This window comes from Leucopleurus acutus, assembly GCF_964270905.1.
Source record: "Leucopleurus acutus genome assembly, chromosome: 13".
Taxonomy (NCBI): domain Eukaryota; kingdom Metazoa; phylum Chordata; class Mammalia; order Artiodactyla; family Delphinidae; genus Leucopleurus; species Leucopleurus acutus.
This window is the reverse complement of record NC_139155.1, coordinates 1598290-1616705: the sequence shown is the minus strand read 5'-3', so window position 1 is coordinate 1616705 and position 18416 is coordinate 1598290. Positions and strand designations below refer to the sequence as shown.

Below are 18416 nucleotides of genomic sequence, written 5' to 3'. Positions count from 1 at the left end.
CAGTGGACACTGGCATGGGGGTCAGGAGTCCGGCGGGGCCCGGCCTTCAGAGCCCGCTGCGCTCACGTGTCTCGTGGAGACCCTGGTTGCAGCCTCGTGGACTGGCTGTGACACCCCGCTGCCGGGCGGTATGGTGGCCACAGCCAGTGTGTCCCCTTGGGCAGCGGGACGGGAGCGTCCACCGCGGGCGGCCTTGCTGCGGCCTCGGCCGCTAGGCTGTCGGGCTGTCTGGTGCTGCGGCGGTCTGTCCTCTCCTCTGCTGGAAGCTCCCGTGCGTGAGTGCCGCCCCTCGGGCTGCCCAGCTGCGGGGAGGACGTCCTTCCTTCGGCTCCGCCTTCTCTGTCCAGGGTGGACTCTCACTCCCGAGCTGGCCCGGCCCACCTGGGCTTGGGGGCTGGGCTCGCTGGCGGTTGCTGGACGCGCATCCTGGGCCTGGTCGGCGCAGGGCTCCCTCGAGACGCCAGCTGCAAGTCCGGGGCCCCGGGACCCCCCTCAGCATGACCCTCACTCCCACTCCTGCTTCTCCGAAGCTGCTGTAACCTGTTTATCACAGGCCGACTCTACCATGTATACTTTTTAAAATACCAGAAGTTTTTATAAGATGAATTCTGATGCATTGACTACGTATACAATAAGACGAAATTGTAATTTAAAACCGTATAAAAAAGTATGCCTTTACTATTCTGAAACAGTCGTCCCGCTTGTCTGTTTAGATCCTTTGCAAAATCCTAGAAAATGTTTGGGAACTAAAGTCACCCTTTCCGGGAGAGGCTGGGTACCATCTGTCCTGGACCCCTTTCAGGGAGGCCATGTGGGAGTGTGTGGGGAGCCAGGCACCAAGGGACCGGCACAGGCGACTTAAAGTGTCGCCCTCGGCTGTGCCCCAGGGCATCCCCGCCCCACGGGGCGCCCCTGCAGCCCCAGAAAGTGTCTCGCACCGGCTTTTTCTGCCTCGCTGTCTTCGGACGCCCTGTCCACCCGTACCATGCGGCCCACCCCACAATGTCAGACACTTGACAAGCTTGTCGGGACTTTTCTCCAGTTATATTTGTGGAAAATTACTTGGAAAACCTCATTCGTAAAGTGATTCCCACTCCGCCTAAATGGCTTACGTGAGAAAGGGTGGAGGGTGAAACCCTGACATTGATCATCAATGTGCCAAACGCCCCACGGGTGGGTCAGACCTCAGCGTAACCCTGGGAGGTCGTCACCATCTTATCGACGAGGAGACCGGGGCTTAGGGGTGCAGCCTGTCACCCAGATTCACGGAGCTGGTACACGGCAGCTCGAGGATTCCGAACTGAGCGGTCTCACCTCGGCACCAGAGCTGCTGAGGATCTCGTCAGACGGGAGTTTTCAGGAATGACTAGGAGAGAACAGTAACATCTGCACACTAGACAGAATTTAAAATGCTCTTGAGTGATAGGATTTCTCAGAACCCCAGGTCAAACGCTAAAAGCACAGGTGGTGAAAGGAACTGCAGGTGAGGGCGAGGCGCCAGGGTCAGGAGAGGCCCAGAGCCCCCAGGGGGAAGGAGCCACTGCCTGCGGCCGCGGGGCCCTCACCTGCACGGCGGGGGCAGCACGTCATGAATTTCTTGCAGTGAAGTTGCTTTTAAAGACAATTTTTTTCTGAAAATGCTTATTGTCATAAAAATTACTATGCATAAGTGGTGAACTTTAAAAATTATTTTTCCACTTAAGATTTTTACGTTTAAATCATAAAGGATTGTAAGTAAGAATACTTTCTATTTTTGAGTCCTTGCCACATGCCAGGGAGCCTCCTCTGATCGTTTCCCCTTTAGAGCAGTTTGCAAATACATCTTCCACAGAACAGGCAGGTGAGCCTCAGTACGCAGAGGACCAGCTCACGGGGCTTCCAACTGTCGGAGTTGGGCTTGGCGCCCGGGCCTGCCCTCCCCGCAGACGTGCTGGCTGTGGAGCCCCCAGTCGCCAGTTGGTCTGTGATTGAGACACATGAGGGATTCAGGGCATCACTGTCGCGGGCGTCCTCGAGCCCAGCCCCACCTGCTCTCCGAGCCGTCCAGCCCGGCGGGCGCTCCGCATAGATTTTAAACCCTGGCTGTAGGCAGCTGGTAACACAAATCGCAGCACAAGTGTGCTCACCAACGGCCTTTATCTTAGACGGTAAGACCAAGACCCTCAGTCTCGCTGCGTATCGCTTCCCTGTAACGAATACTAGACGCGGCCTCAGAAACAGCAGGGCCTGGATGTGGTCAGTTTCGTCTCTTGGTGGCATCTCGGCGAGCTCACTGACCACTGGCCTGATGTCCCCTTTCCGGGGAGCGAGTGCCCTCACGTCTCGCTGGTCTCCCGCAGGTGGCCCTGGTGCAGTGGACGGAGAGCGTCGGCCTCACTCTGGTCAACAGAGACCTCACGTCCATGCAGCTGAGGACCCCCAGCGGCCAGATCCTGACCTACTGCATCCTGCAGACCTTCCCCTTCACGTCGGAGAGCAAGCGGATGGGGGTCATCGTCAGGGTACGCTGGCCTCTGTCCCCGAGCTGGGTGCCTGCTCTGGTCACTGTGAGGACACTGCAGCGGTCTCTTAAGGCTCACTCCAGGACTTTATGCTCGTCGCAGTGTTTTGTAATAATAAAATCCAAACTGATAATTTATGCTGAGAAGCTGGTGTGGCTCTAATAGTCATGATTTAAAACAACTTTCCTAAGACGGCTGAGGCAGGATAAGTAGATGCTCATGAATGTTTGAAATCGGCTCGAGCTGCTTTGTTTCCCGCAGCAGTCGCAGCCAGAGTTCACCTGAAGAATGATTTATGACCATAACGTTGCTAAATATACCCCTATTAAATTTTTTGTAGCGAATACCACAAATACATCTTGGAAGTTGGCTAAACTAAGAAGCTTATTCACTCAAGCTCTGGAAATTTGAGAGAATTTACCTTGCAGTCCAAGGCGTATATTCATTTACAGATTTTATTTCAAAACCCTCAGCACAGCATCTTGAGAGCCACAATTACGCTCTCGGTTCCTGGTGGCCTGAACATCTAGGGAGGACACAGCCCTGCCTAGAAGGTGTCTGAGTAACTCACCCAGGGGAGTGGGTTCACAGAGAATTGCCCTCCTGGTGCGTTCCCGTTAGAGCAGCCCCCCAGTAGCCGCAGCGTGGCCTCAACATGTCTGTGTTCACTCCCGTCTCGTTACAGGACGAGTCCACAGCAGAGATCACGTTCTATATGAAAGGTGCCGACGTTGCCATGTCCACCGTCGTCCAGTATAATGACTGGCTGGAGGAGGAGGTATGAGCTGTCTCACATTGTGCAGATGTTTTTATGAAACTCAGGGCAGTGACAGAAGCACGGCATCCTTTCTCCGACTTGTAGGTACTTGCTGGTGTCACTGGAGTGAATCAAGATGCCAGGTTTCACACCAGACACTGTCGGTTCATAAAGCAGAGAGGATAGGAGTACTGTCAATTATAAATACTGTACTTTCTGGGTGAACAACTACTGTTTTTGGTTTCTGTGTGAATACGTGTAGATGTGTGCAAGTGGGTCCTTATGAAGAATATTTTATTTTGGTGGAAAAACAGAAAGCATCCCTAATCATTCACTAGAATATTCTGAATAGTATTGTGCATGTAACTAGAGTTATACTTTAACATGGTAGTTATTTTGTAACCTAAATTATTTACCAGGATATTTTAGTTAGAATTTAATTCTAATACGTACATAGGATTCACTTTAAATGTGGAGATAAGATCCAAATATAACCAATCCTATATTTTCATCAAATTCTCCCTGAACAAATACGATTTGTATTTAGCTTCACGAGATGACTTGTTGTTTGCATTTATGTATTTGTAAAAACTTAGATTTCAGAGTAAAACTAAACCGCTGAATGCATGAGTGTGACCCCCTTCTGTGCACATGTTGTCGGTGGGGCTCAAGCGTGTCCACCCCCCTTCAGGCCAGGAGTCTGTCAGTCCAGGGGCCACAGCCCACGTCCACGACGGTATTGGCAATATGAATCAATAGCTCCTTCAGGCACTGGATTTAATCAGGGACATGAATAAATTAAACTCCCTGAAGACCTAGTAAAATGCCATAAAAATTACTTTGGGTCATAATGATGTGCAATTAATTATAAAATCCTTGTTTAATTTATTTAGCTTTATGAGGTCAAATCGATAAATGTCTTGCAACAGACAGATAATGTCAGACTGTTTTTCAGATAACTTTATTAAAAATCCTTTGTGCATTTATTTCCAACATTGTAGTTTCTCCCATCGATAAATCTTTCCACACCCTCCCACCGCAGTCTTTGTTGTTAATACTCTTGTCGTGGGGAAAGCCTTTCACTTTATACAAAGCCAGCAGGTACTCAGAGCCTGAGTTTACAGGGGGCTGTTCTGTGTCACAGAAGCTCCCAAGCTGGATTCTTGGTTATCAACGTGTGTTCCCCAAATACTAAGAAAACAAAACACACCTACGCTGTCCGTCACGCAGCGGAAAGGGCGATTTTGTAAAGCCTGCAGTGCGAGCCCATCCTCTGTGTGGACGTGATGCCCGCGAGCCGAGGCGGCGGTGCCTGGGGGGCAGCCCCTTCCTCTCCGCGCAGGCTCCCCTCTTTGCCCCCAGATGTGTGTTTGTTAGAAACGAGACGGAGCTAGGACTGGGGAGCAGGGCGGGATGAGCTAGCGGAGGACGTGGCCGTGGCTGCAAGGAGCGGTGGCCGAGGCTGCGGGCGGGCCGGCCGGGCCGCGTGTGACCTGCCTCTCTCTTCCAGTGCGGCAACATGGCCCGCGAAGGCCTGCGCACCCTCGTGGTGGCCAAGAGGGCGCTGACGGACGAGCAGTACCAGGACTTCGAGGTGAGCGGCCGTGGCCTCGGGGAGACGGTGCGCACGGGGGCGGCGCCGCGGGTGTCCCCGCCTCAGCCAGCCCTGCGCGAGTCACAGCACCGCCCGCCTGTCCTCAGAACCGCTACAACCAGGCCAAGCTGAGCATCCACGACAGGACGCTCAAGGTGGCCGCCGTGGTGGAGAGCCTGGAGCGGGAGATGGAGCTGCTGTGCCTGACGGGGGTGGAGGACCAGCTGCAGACGGACGTGCGGCCCACCCTGGAGATGCTGCGCAACGCGGGCCTCAAGGTACCGCGAGGGAGCGGGCGCCCCCTGGAGGTGGTCCCGGGAAAGCCGCCGAGGTGGAGGGGGTGAGGGCCTTGGTGAGCGGAGGTCTCTGCGCGTCCCGCGAGGCCCCGGCCCTCCCCGGCCCGCCCCGCCCCGGGGGCTGCGCCCGCCCGCCCGTCACCCAGACGCAGCGGTTCTGCTGCCCCCTTCCCGGCGGCCGTCTCCTCCTGGCTGCCTTCCCGGCCGCGGGCGTCCTCACGGCAGCCTGAGGCCTGTCCCGGCCCGAGCTGCTCCCCACGGCAGCCTTTTATCCGCGTGGGGAGGTTTGCCCCGTAGACCGCACGATGCTCCCTGCCTGACCTACTGACCTGCTGGCTTTTTCTAACGGTTTGTCCTCTTCGGGTCCAGGGGAGATTAGCACGTTGTGGTGTAAGTTTTAGTTTTCAGCAAACTGCTTTCTTGCCTTACTTACCTGTGCTCTCACGAAAGCTGAAGTTCAATTACAGATGGCTGAGAAAATGCATTTCAGTGCTGCCTCGAGGACTGAGAATGAAAAAAGTGCAGCTTGCTTTTAAAAGAAATACTTGTGTCTAACTGGAGCAGAGAGAGAGAACTGGAGGAAAATGTCAGAAGGCAAAGCCGTGGCCGGCTTCAAATAACAATACACTCAGCACGTTTTGATGAGGGCCCTGTGACGGGCACGGCAAGGGGGCCCCTGCCGTCCAGGCCTCTGGGCGGGGGAGATGTCGGAGCCTCCCCGCCCGTTCAGGGCCGTGGCAGGGGCGGCCGCTGGCATCTGCGTGTGCTGTCCAGGTGCTAGTCAGAGTGGAAGAGAGCAGTTCAGCCTCAGAACGGTGACCCGATCTAAGCCTGTGCGACAGAAGCTTGCGTGGAGGAACATGATTGACTAGAGGCAGACAGCCTGCTCGTTCCATTGTGGGTTTTCACGAGCTCCCCGTCAGTCTCGCTCTTGGGTGTTGCTGCTGGCTTGTCAGCACAGCCGAGGCCTGCGCGTTTCTTGTGTAAAGATTTGGGTGCTTTGTATTAGCTGCTTGCTAAGCTCTGAAGTCAGTAAGACTTGCTGGGCTTCTGCCCTTTTCCCTTCTCATGCTCCGTCAGGAGAAGCAGACTCTTTTGTCCCGTTATAGTTCAAGGATGTGGTTTCAGCCCGTCCTCTGAGCCCGAGACGTGGCGCTCGGCCAGGCCACACTTGTCCCTGAGTTATCAGCAGCGGGACTTCTTGTTCTGTGGGGTTAATTGTCCCCAACTTGGTCACGGTGACGTGTCATTATCTTAGATCCAGGCTCAGTAAAGTGAATATTAATGTGTAACATAAGTAAAAAACACAAAGCCTCAGACACTGAAAAGAGCCCCAGGTAGATTGTGCCTAAGCAGAGAACCAGTATACCGTGTAAGTTCCCAAAAATGCGTATTTATGTATGATACACGTGACACATCTGAAAAGTCAGATGGTAGCAAGAAATTGCTGCTGTTATAGAAAAGATACGTAAACCATCCTGTTCTGCATGAAGTGTCCTGGTTTTGCTCTCTTTTCAGTCTAGGGACGTTTACACATACAATATGTGCGTGTGTTTGATATTTTTAAGTAAAAGTGGTGTTCGGGAGTTCCCTGGTGGCCTAGTGGTTAGGATTCTGGGCTTTCACTGCCGCGGCCTGAGTTCAGTCCCTGGTCTGGGAACTGGGATCCCACAAGCCATGCGGCGTGGCCAAAAAATAATAATAATAAATAAAAAGTAAAACAAAAGGGATAGATTTTAAAAATATATATTTTTTTGGTGGTGTTATTTGACGTGACTTATTTGATACGAAACAACTTTCGGGTTAACTATTGCCCGTTTACCTATTTTGAACCTCAGTTTTCAACCGAAAAACTCACACAAGTGACAACGAGGATGTCAGGGTCCCCCTAACTCTGCAAGCCCTCGGCCTGTGGTCCTTGGGCCTGTTTGCTTGGCCTGCGAGGCCGTGTAGACGTGGCCTTCTGACATACTCAGGCGTCCTCCTCAGTCCCAGCCGCGAGGCTCCTAATCGCCTGTCGTTCACCTGCCTCAGCTCTGCTGCTGTGTCTAAACGTCACTTTGCTCTTACCTGTTTCAGTTAAGCAAGTTGGCAGAGACTTTTATTGTGGTAGAATGTGCATGATGTAAAGTTTACCATCGTCACCATTTTTAAGTGCACGGTGCAGTGGCACTAAGTACATTCACACTGTCGTGTAACAAGCAGCACCCTCCGCCTGCCTTAACTCTTTATGCTGTAAGACTGAGACTCTGTCCCCGTGAAACGCTAGCTCCCCCTCCCCCAGCCCGGGCACCCTCCATCTCCTTCCTGTCTCTAGAGTCTGACTCCTCTGGGAACCTCATTCAGGTGGAATCATGCGGTGTTTGTCCTGTTGTGACTGGTTTGTTTCTCTCAGCATAGTGTTGCAGGTGTCAGATCCCCTGCCTTTTTAATATTCATTGTATGGATGGACCACATTTGGCTTCTCCATCGTCCATCCGTGGACTCACACGTTGCTTCAGGTTTGGCTGTTGTCAATAGTGATGCTGAAAACACGGATGTGCAGATATCTTTTCAAGGGCAGACACTTTTCAGATGAACACGTGATAGCGTTGGGGTTCACCAGCTGAAACTGTTTCTTAGATATGGATGCTGACGGGCGATAAACTGGAGACGGCCACGTGCATCGCCAAGAGTTCTCACCTGGTGTCTCGAACGCAGGACACACACGTTTTCAGGCCGGTAAGTGCACGTCCACATCACTTTGAATTTTAAATGTTTTGAATTGAAACTTACTGGTTTTGTGAGAATGTATACGCAGTTATTTATTAATTAATAGATACTATTTTAAAAGAGAAGTAAGTTTCTTACTCAGTTTATAAAAACATGTTAGAAATAGATTTCTATTAGTTACATATATTAAATGTGATCAAAAAGCTGCTTTTGGGCTTCCCTGGTGGCGCAGTGGTTGAGAGTCCGCCTGCCGAGGCAGGGGACATGGGTTCGTGCCCCGGTCCGGGAAGATCCCACATGCCGCGGAGCAGCTGGGCCCGCGAGCCATGGCCACTGAGCCTGCGCGTCCGGAGTCTGTGCTCTGCAATGGGAGAGGCCACAACGGTGAGAGGCCCGCGTACCGCAAAAAAAAAAAAAAAAAAAAAAAGCTGCTTTTGGTAGAGTGAAACAAGGTCTAAATTCAAGAGTATTTTTCTGTTGTACTATTAGAATTATTAACAACTAAATATCTATTTTAAAATAGACATACTGCAGTCATTTTCTGTTCAATTTATAAAAGTATATATTGAGAAGAAAATGACGTTTGTCTATTAGTTAGACACAATACATGTGGTCCAGAAGCTGCTTTTGTGAAACAAGCTTTAAATACAAAGTAGAAATGTGTTTTTAATCTACTGCCATCTTCAAATTAAATGATCTTCCTCAATTAGATCAAAGAAAATTAATAGAAATGATCGAAATTTGTGTGTTTACTCTATCTACGAGTTATGATGAAATTTGATTCAAACAAAAAATAAAAGTTTCTTGGGTCTTGATCGATGGCAGCTGAACAGACATTGTGTGTCTCTGTTCCGAAGGAAGCCCTTGCACCTACAGAAATAGTGATTTGAATATAATTTACATGTAAATGTAGTTTATTTCGAAGCATCAGAATCACAAATTAGGCCCTGCAGACGACTATTTGCAATTAAATTATTAATGATTCTGATAAAACTTCAGATCAATTTTTGTTGACTTTGAAGTGTTATAGCCCCACAAATAAAATTTCCACAATAAAACCTACCTATCTAAAGATGAGTCTGGATTGATTAACCTGGACCCATGAAGCTTTTTATTTCAGTCCTGTAATCTATCATTTCTTTTATGCCCCATAAAATCTCCACAGAAAGAATGCCAAAAACTAGTATGTTGGTTTCTGAAATATTTTCATTCAAAAATTAACGATACTTCAAGATTATGACTTGATTGTACTCTTTTCCATCATTCAATCTTCCAGATAACTCAGTTTGCTTGAACTGATAGAATAAGTTGAAACCCATGGTAGAGACAACAGAAACAGTTTTATAAAAGCATTTTGTATCACTTGGCATGTTATGAAAAGAGGCGTCTTTAAATGAAGCCTCGATTTTAGGTCATTCCGTCCCTCCCTGCTGTGTGGCCACGAGGAACTCAGCTTCCTCGGGCTGTGATGCTGAGGTGTGTTGACCTGTGACTATGCAGAACGGCATCCCTGGCGTTAACACTCACACACACCCCCACTGCCCTATGAAAGTAGAGAGACTTTCAGTTAAAGGTCATCATGCTCTCTTACCCGCGTATATTGAGAAAAGCCAGTTGTCTTCCCCAGCTACGCAAAGGCGCCTGTTAGCTCATGGGGGCAGTGGTGGGGGGCCGTTTGTCCCTCTTTCTTGACAAGCCAGTTCTGTTCACTTTGTCTTACTGTAATTGTGGTACTTGCCCTGCACTTTACAGTGTACGTTTCCTGCCTTGAGTTGCCACGCGTTGGAAAGCAATTCGTATTAAATTAGTAGGTATTTATTCCCATCACTGTAGGAGAAATTTGAAAGAGCGGCTGGCTATGGAATTTCCTGTGTAAAGCACTTTCCGGTTTTAGGAGTGTCTAAAGGACTTGTTTGTCTGTGTGGCTTAAACAGTGTTGTAACTGGGCACTTCTTCCCCTTTCATGGAGGTAACCAGTCGGGGAGAAGCCCATTTGGAACTGAATGCCTTTCGAAGGAAGCATGACTGTGCACTGGTTATATCCGGGGACTCCTTGGAGGTGAGACTGGGCCCTGACCAAGCAGGTGTCTGTGTGTCTGTCCTTCTCCCTGGAGGTGAGGCTGGGCCCTGTCTGTCCGGTGGACTGTGGGCTTCCTCAGTCAGACGTGTTATCAGCCTGCATTGCCCTCTCCACTGGTTTTGACGTCTCTGCTCACAGCAGTGATGTGTGCGGGTGGAGCCTGAGAAGAGGCCAGGGCCATGTCGCAGTGAGAACTTGGTCCTTACGGCTTTGGCGCTGGTCTGTCTTGGGCTCGTTCAAAGCTCTTCGGGCGCTTGGAGGTCTGCTCTTCGTTCCTGGTGTGGCCGCCTTGGAGCCTGGCTCTGGTAGCCGTGATCTCAGTTTATCCAAACGCGTGTTTCCAGCAGCGGCCCTGGTACCCAGGACCCTCTGCTCCTGGAGGCCCCGCGTGGGGCTGGGCGGCCCGCTCGGCGCCAGGGTCGCAATGGCTGGAGCCGTCGGGTGGGGGGTGTGCTGGGGGCCCCTCCCCCTGCAGCTTTTGCCCGCGGCTCTCTCAGATGTTTCCAGAAGTCTGGGCGGAGCAGCGCAGCCTCTGGTGACCCAGTCAGTGTGGCCACTGAGGCCAGCCTGGCGGGGGCGGGGGGGCTGGGGGTTGGACGGGACGTCAGGAGCAGCGGAGACGGTGCGACCTCTGTGGCCACGTGCGTGCAGATGGCGCTGTGTCCGGCTGGCTCTCCCGCCTGCTGCATTGCCGGGGCCGCGCATCCCAACTCTGCGTGGCTGCTTCCGCGGAGCCACCGGGACTGCGGGGCCTGGACAATGGGGGCCAACGGCAGCGCTCTCACCCACCCGTGCCCAGGATGGAGGACTTGGAGGGCGCCCCGTGCTCCCCGCCGTGCCGTCCCCACAAGCTGACCCCGGAGACGCCCCCAGCCTCGCGGGTGTTCACTGCGTGTGTGTTGTTTTATAGGAGCCGCGCGGGCCCCTGGTTGACTCTCCAACTCGCTGGCTGAGCTCTGGCCTCACGTTTGCATTTCTCTGTCTGCACCGCGGTGTCTGCGCAGCTGCGGCGGGCTCCTGAGTTCTGCTCCTGTCCCTCTCGCTGTGTGTGCGGGACCCGGGACCCCTCGCCGGCTCGGCACACCCCCATCCCCGCAGCGCTGTGAGCTCACGCTTGGGTCACCTGTTTCCGTGGTGCCCGGTGCTGCGCGACCTGCCCGCCGGTCTCCCCGGAGCCCGCGGTGTCTGGTCCCCCCCGGGCTGGGCCCTCCATCCAGCCGCTGAGTCGGTCCAGCACCTGCCGGTCCCGGGCTCCCTGAGCCCCAGCTCCTGCCCAGCACAGCGCCCTCTTGATGGTGCCAAGGAGTGCGGTCCAGTCCCTGTCCACGGATCACACTTCCTTGGTTCTGGGCGACGAAGGATGACTGTCCCCTCCCCAACTCTGGCGGCACTGATTGGGGCCTGAGCCGGCCTTCGAGCCCCCTTTCCTTTCCCGCCTTCTGTCTCTTCGCTCCGCCTCCCGCCCCTCGTCCAGAGGGTGAGGCCGGCCTCTGCAGGGCAGAAGGGCTCCTTTCCACCCCCCGGCCCCCCGCCCCCTGGCTGCGCGTGAGGAAGGGTGAGGGGCCTGGGCCTCGCGTGTTCTCGGCTGGTCCCACCGCCGGCTTCAGGTTGCTCACAGCAGCCGAGCCGCGTGCACGTGGCTGTCTGCTTTCCAGCCCAAAGCGTTTTGCGAATTTCCCCTCCGTTCTAGCCCCTCCTTGTAGGTCGATGTCTTTTTTAAAACCTCTCTGTAGTTGGGGCTTGGGGAGGGAGCAAAAGTAGCTACTTGTGTTAAGCACGCTTCTGTGAGTGTGTTTTTATTGAAATCTGTTTGCTGTTTCTGTCCCCCAAATCCACATGTTGTTCCTGGCAGCCAGCCGGCCCCAGGGAAACCGCAGGCTGGAGCGCACATCCCCCCTCCCGCCAGCACCCCAGTCCCGCTCCCCAAAGGCAGCGTCGCTGTTTCTGCTTCTGGGTCCTGCGGTGGTTCCTCCCCTCAGCGGGGATACTGTGTCCGTCTGTGCTGCTGAGTACGTGCCGTGAACGCGGGTTTGCGCTCACCACCCAGGTTTTAGGTGGCAGAGGGCCTGGGACTGCGTCTTGACCTCTTCACGCGGGGCACGGGCGCCCACACGGCTCTCCTGCAGGCGGATGTGCTGTTGGTGGTAGTCGGCGCCCCGGGGGCTCAGGACCCTCATCTCTGACTCATGTCCTTCGTGTGGGGTGACTCTCGGGGTGTCCAGCTCAGCAACGGGACCCCACAGACTTCAGGCAGCTTTGGGGAATTTTTATTTTCCCCACCAAGATGGGGAACTAAGGATCGTCGCTGAGGGTATTGTGTGATAAAGACCAAAGACCTTTTCAGCCAACCCCGGAAGGTGGTGCTGGCATCCCCTGAAGGCAGATGGGCTTGTCCAGGGCTTCCCTGGAGCCCTCCCCACAGCCTGCGTGCGGGCTCCGTCCACCCGTCCTCCGTCCATCTGTCCGTGCCCTGAAGCCCGACCTCGCTCCTGCCGCCCCCAGGTCTGCCTGAAGTACTACGAGCACGAGTTCGTGGAGCTGGCCTGCCAGTGCCCGGCCGTGGTCTGCTGCCGCTGCACGCCCACGCAGAAGGCCCACATCGTCAGGCTGCTGCAGCAGCACACGGGCAGACGCACGTGCGCCATCGGTGAGCGGGGGCGTCTGGGGAGCCGGGGTCCTGAAATGAAATGCGCGGGGACGTGCGCCCGGCTCCCTCCTGCCCGCCCGGTGGATTCCCCCCGTCTTCCTGGGTGTTGAAACCCCGTCTGCCGGTTGGCGAGGAAAGCCGGCCCCTCACAGGTTCCCACTTCACGTCCGCGTTCCGTGCTTCCAGGTGACGGAGGGAACGACGTGAGCATGATCCAGGCAGCAGACTGCGGGATCGGGATCGAGGGGAAGGTGCGTCTGTCCCTTGTCCCCGCCAGGCCCCTGGTCAGCCCGCTCACACGCGTGGCCGGGGGCTGGGGGGAGGCGGACCCACGCGCTGAGGGAGCAGCTCCACGAGGGCACGTAGAGGACAGGCACGTCCTGCCGGGACTCGGGCACCTTCCTGGTCCCCGAGCTGTGCGGGGCTGCACCTGGGCCGCTCCCCGGATCCCCGCAACCCTCTCTCAGCCCCACACACACGGCCCGCGCTCAGATGTCCGGGTCTCCCGGGCGGTCGGGAGCTGTGGTCTGCCTCCTGAGCTCACGTGAAAACACCCAGAGAGACCTGGACACAGGCTGGATCCCGGGCCCCTCTACTTCGTGAATCAGGCCACAGTGCTGAACCCGCAGCCGCTTGGCGGGGTGGCAGGTTCAGAGAACTGTCTTGAAGATGCCCCGGTCCCTGCTTAGTTTCCGTGACACCGTCGGTGCCAGGCCGGGTCCTCCCAGGGTGCTGGCGGGGGGCTCCCGGGGCGGGGCCCGCGCTCTGCCCCTGTCCGGCCCTTAGCCCGGCCCCTCTGCCTTTGTCGCAGGAGGGCCGGCAGGCCTCGCTGGCGGCCGACTTCTCCGTCTCGCAGTTCAAGCACATCGGCCGCCTGCTCGTGGTGCACGGGCGCAGCAGCTACAAGCGGTCGGCGGCACTCAGCCAATTTGTCATGCACCGCGGCCTCATCATCTCCACGATGCAGGTGCGGCGTCCGGAGGGGCCTTGCGGGGGCGCCTGGTGCCTTGCGGCCTGCGCGCATATCGGCCGACCGTGAGTAACGGGCGCTGCTCTCCTCCCTCCAGGCCGTGTTTTCCTCCGTCTTCTACTTCGCGTCCGTCCCTCTGTACCAGGGATTCCTCATGGTGGGGTAAGTGGGCCCATCACGCGCAGACGTGGCAGCGGCACGTCGGGGGGGCTTGTAGCCCGGGAGCACGTGCAGGGGGTTGCTTGCGTGGCTCCCACACACTCAGCCTGAGGACGAATCGACTGCTGTGCGGAGCCACGAAGGGGGCACCCAGAGGCAGCACGTGTCCGCTTACCCCTCCTACGACGCTGCTGTTATGGTTCTCGTGGAATTTCTGTTTACGTGGGGCAGCGCACCTGGGTCGGGAACTGTGTCGGAGCCGGGACTTTCTCCAGCCCTCGGCGGCGGCATGGGGGGTGGGGGGTGGCTGGGTCGCTCCCAGGCCGGGGAGCCCCTTCCTGAAGCCTGCGCCCTCCTGGCTGGACACGGTTAATCCTGATGGCGGCGTGAAGCTGGCAGCAGAGACCTCGAGAACGGGTGGTGCTGGCACGGGACCTCACATTCCGGGACAGACTCCGTAAGGCCTCCCGCGGTAACAAAGCTCGTCCTCAGGGCGCCCGCCCGGCAGCTGGGAAGCCCGTCCGCAGAGCGGCGGCCCGGGGCCCGTGGCGAAGGCTGTGCTCGTTGCGCTGCCAGAGCTACAAAGCGGGAGGCCTGTGTCAGACAAGAGTAGACCGGAGTTTCCTCCCCTCACCCTTCGTGACCGCGCCAGCAGGTAAAGTCAGCGTGGCGGCCGCTGTGCACTGAACAACGCGCGCGGCTTCTCTCCTCCGCGAAGCCCCTCAGCCGCGTGGTGAGGGCGACGGCGGTTAGCACACGTGTCCCGGCGCCGTCCTGAGCGCCGTCCTGTCCCCCCGCATCCCTAGGACACGCGTCTCCCGGCCTCAGCGTCTTCCCAGGTCGGCGGAGGACAAGCCAGCGGGTTATCGCACCCTGTGGAGCCCGGTTCAAGGGCACGGTTACATGCGTGTGGCCTGGCGGCTCCCTGAACCCCGAGAATCCCGGGGATTTCAGCGAGAGGCATCGGGGGCATCAGGGGCGCAACGTGGGCTGATTTCAGGGCGAAGCTGGGCGGGCGAGGTCCCGTCGCGAGTGACGGGGCTCCCTCGGCCTCCCGTCCTGTGTCCTGGCCTCCTCCCCCCGGGCCAAGGGCGTCCGCTGCCTCCGCACACCCGTGTCTCCAGAGTGGACGTCAGAGCGAACTGGGGACCTGGTGGAACCAGCTCTGGGGGTGTCTGGGGGCGCAGGGCAGGCGGGAGGGGCGGCGGGAGGCTGGCGAGGGGTGGGCCGAGCCTGGGGTGTGGGCGCAGGAGAGCTTTCCAGGAAGAGGGAGCCCTGGGGCGGGTGCTTGGGCCCCGAAAAGGACAGGGCGCTGAGCTCGGCAGCGGGGGGCCGGGGCAGTGGCGGGGGTGTGAGGTGAAGGTGCCGCTCTCCTGCCACGTGGACGCATCCCTGAACGCCCGGCTTGCCGCCCAGGAGCCGCAGGGGCTGGATCCCGGTCCCCCTCGCTCCGGGGCTCCATCGTTTCTCCCCTCCGCCCCTGGTTCCTGTGTGGCTTGAGCTGTTGAACAGTTTAGGTTCTTGTGGAAGTCAGAGCCTATCCTTCCCCACGGAACTCATGCGGACCCTGCCCAGGTCCCTGGAGGCGGAGGGGAAGCACTGCCCCTCCCCCGCCCCCAGGCCCAGGTCAGGATAAAGGCTTCACTGCGACTGGCTGTGGGGCTGGGCCTTGCGCCAGTTCAGGCAGCCTGCCCTTAATCGCAGCAGGAGTTCCTAGAGCCCTTCAAAGAGAGGGAAAATCTTAAAGGTACAGAAAGCTACAAATTTTTTTACATTTTTCCGTTGCTTGCTTAAGTCTTTGCAATAATTATCACATTAATTACTCTAAACAGCACAGAATTTGCACAGTAATGCTGGTTATGTCTTGGTTTGTCCAGTGCATTTCTTCCTTGGAGGCCAAAGAAAAAGCATAGCCATTCTCACTTTCCATTTTTCAAAGTGTGGATTTGGAAGTTTAAAAGGAAGTGTCAAGGGGCAGAGGTGTTACTCCTTAGATAAGAACTGCCTGAGTTCGTGGAATTACAGCCCTAGGCCTGATTTCCCGTCTGCAGCCTGAGCCCGTCAGCATAAGCTCGTGTTATTTTTAAAGCTCCTGTTTATCATCAGGCTTCACTGAAAGTTTTATTTAAAGTTTCTCTGCATGTCCATCACTTAAACGAGGCGCCTGTAATTCTCTGAAGCATTAGTTCCTTGGATTTGGCAGGAATGGACGGAGATGCTTCTACGTTAAGCTTCTTCAAAAATAAGTAATAAAATAGTTTTGCCCTCACCTAGAAAACAAATATAAAGAACTGGGCGGGAAGCAATGTGGTGTTTTTATCAAATAAAATCTAACCAGACCAAACTACTGACCTTCCATGATGGAATAACTGGTTCTAGAAACTACAGGACAGTTGATAGAATTCCGTTCCACCTATGTACGGTTTTTATCCGAGTTCATTTCATTAGCTTTCTAGGGACTGGTGACCCAGGTGAGGCCCAGCCGCACTGCTGGTTACTTCACGGAAGGAAGCTCGTGCCGAGGCCGCCCCGGTTCCCCCTGGAGCCCACCAGGCGGCACCTGGCCCACTCCCCTCACTTAGCCTTCGGTTGCGTCTGCCCACATACCTGAGGTCCTGGGAGGGGCTGTGCCCTACCTCCACACGCCTCCCTCGGCAGGTCCTCTGGGGAAGCACCGTGCATCCTGGCCCCACTTAGCGTTCACAGGCGTCAGCACATCCAGGGTTCTGCGAGACCCGCTCCACATGGTCGAGCCAAACCCCTCCTTTGCCCGACAGCTGCCGACGTCCCGTGTTCAGGCAGCATCCTTGGAGACATGCAGGTCTGCTCTAGCTGAGGTGTCCCTCTCGTGATGGCCACAGCTCCCAGAAGGCACCCCCGGGCCATCACAGGTGTGCATCCTCGCAGGGGATTTCAGTGGGGAGCCTGAGGATGCACGTGGGAAAACTACCAGATGCCGTCTTCACAGGGTGCCAGGAGGGCACGTGACATCTGAGGAAGAGTCCTGAGCTGCAGGCAGGAGTACGGGCGAGTGATGAGGAGGTGGGCTCGCAGCCCGTCACCGAGGGGCACCACGGAGCGACAGGAAATGCCCTGTCCTCCCAGCCCACGCGACTGGAAGACAGGGTGAGGTACAGGGAAAAGCTGTTTTCGGACCGTGGACACCAGGCAGCAGGCACTGATGCCGGAGACAAGGGAAGCTGGCAGAATTCACAGCTGGAAATCCCTGGAACCTTGGAGGGTAAAGCTTCCTTAGGCACAAAATGCGTGAACTGTCACAGGAGAAATTGACAAGGTGGACTTCATCAAAATTAAGTCTTCGCTCTTCTAAAGACAATATTAATCAAATGAAAAGGCAGGCTGGGAAACAGTCTTTTCAGTACCTATATCTGATAAGAGCTCTGTACCCAGAATGTTTCATGATCTCCAAACAACTCAATTTTTTAAGAAAAGGCTAAAGATTTGAATGTACATCACCAAAGAAGATGTAAGAATAGCCAATAAGCACACGAAAATATATTAACATCATTAGTTACAGGAAATGGAAATTTTAACCCCACCGAGAGGCCAAGTTAAGACAGACTGTGCTAAGTGTCAGCAGGAAGCTGGGGCTCCCGGGACTTACAGCTCCTGGCCGCAGCGCACAATGGTGAAGCGAGCCCGGAAGACAAGTTGGTCGGTCTTTCATACGATTAAGCATATGGCCCAGCAACCCTCCCCTCCGAAGCCTGCTCCCCCTTTATTTGCGGTGAGATCCACCGTTCCATGTCTCTACCGCCCCGGGGGGTCGGGCGGGGTGGGGGGAGCCAGAGAAGCAGCAGACGCCCGGTCCCTGCGGCCCCGCGGCCCAGCCTGGGGGCTGATGGGGAGAGGGGGGTCTGCGCTGGGACCCTGGAGGAAGCCACCCTGGCGCATGCTGGAAACTGCCCTCAGCAGAATCAGCTGATAAGAGGGGTGGTGATGATGTTTGTGATTTGGTTGTAAAGCCGGAGGAGTTTCTGGCACAATAACAAGGTTCTCATCGACGCCCTTTACGAAAATAGAGGCTCCTCGGGCCTGCGCTGTGACACTCGTGAATCCCGGTGCAGGAGGGTCACTGGGCCTGGCGCACATGCAGCTTGGTCCTCGTGCATCGGCTGGCTCCGGGGGATGTGGGCCAGGTTCTGCCTGGGTTCCTTGGCCCTTTCAGCCCCCTGAGTCCTAAGGGGACTAACAACAGCAATTAGAGATTTAGAGGAAAGTAAAGAGCATGTGCTTGTTGACCTGATGCAGACGTTAGAGGTTGGACCTGTAGGTAGAGAATCGAGCCATCAAAGTGCAGGCTGACACTGGACGGCAGACGGGAGACTTGAGCGGGGGCTGGGGACGGCGGACGGGAGACTTGAGCGGGGGCTGGGGACGGCGGACGGGAGACTTGAGCGGGGGCTGGGGACGGCGGACGGGAGACTTGAGCGGGGGCTGGGGACGGCGGACGGGAGACTTGAGCGGGGGCTGGGGACGGCGGACGGGAGACTTGAGCGGGGGCTGGGGACGGCGGACGGGCCGTGACGAGGCGGTCAGCGCCATCAACCACCAGGAAATGCGCATTTTAACCACAGTGAGCTGCCCCTCCACGCCTGTCAGAATGGCTGAAACACCTGTGACAGCAGCAAATTATGGCGAGGATTCAGCATCCGGACCCCTCATACGTGCTGGCAGGG

At 55.9% G+C, this 18416-nt stretch overlaps 1 protein-coding gene across 2 annotated transcripts in view; it reads left to right on the top strand.

The window, feature by feature from the left end:
* ATP9B (ATPase phospholipid transporting 9B (putative)) overlaps window positions 1-18416 on the top strand; it is a 218194-nt gene that overhangs the window by 187930 nt on the left and 11848 nt on the right. For both annotated transcript variants that reach the window (XM_082853143.1, XM_082853144.1), the window contains 10 exons: window positions 2340-2501; window positions 3187-3279; window positions 4769-4852; window positions 4960-5130; window positions 7771-7869; window positions 9830-9919; window positions 12443-12587; window positions 12774-12838; window positions 13399-13554; window positions 13655-13719. In XM_082853143.1, coding sequence (XP_082709269.1) covers window positions 2340-2501; window positions 3187-3279; window positions 4769-4852; window positions 4960-5130; window positions 7771-7869; window positions 9830-9919; window positions 12443-12587; window positions 12774-12838; window positions 13399-13554; window positions 13655-13719 — 1130 coding nt within the window. The remainder of the gene's footprint in view (window positions 1-2339; window positions 2502-3186; window positions 3280-4768; window positions 4853-4959; window positions 5131-7770; window positions 7870-9829; window positions 9920-12442; window positions 12588-12773; window positions 12839-13398; window positions 13555-13654; window positions 13720-18416) is intronic.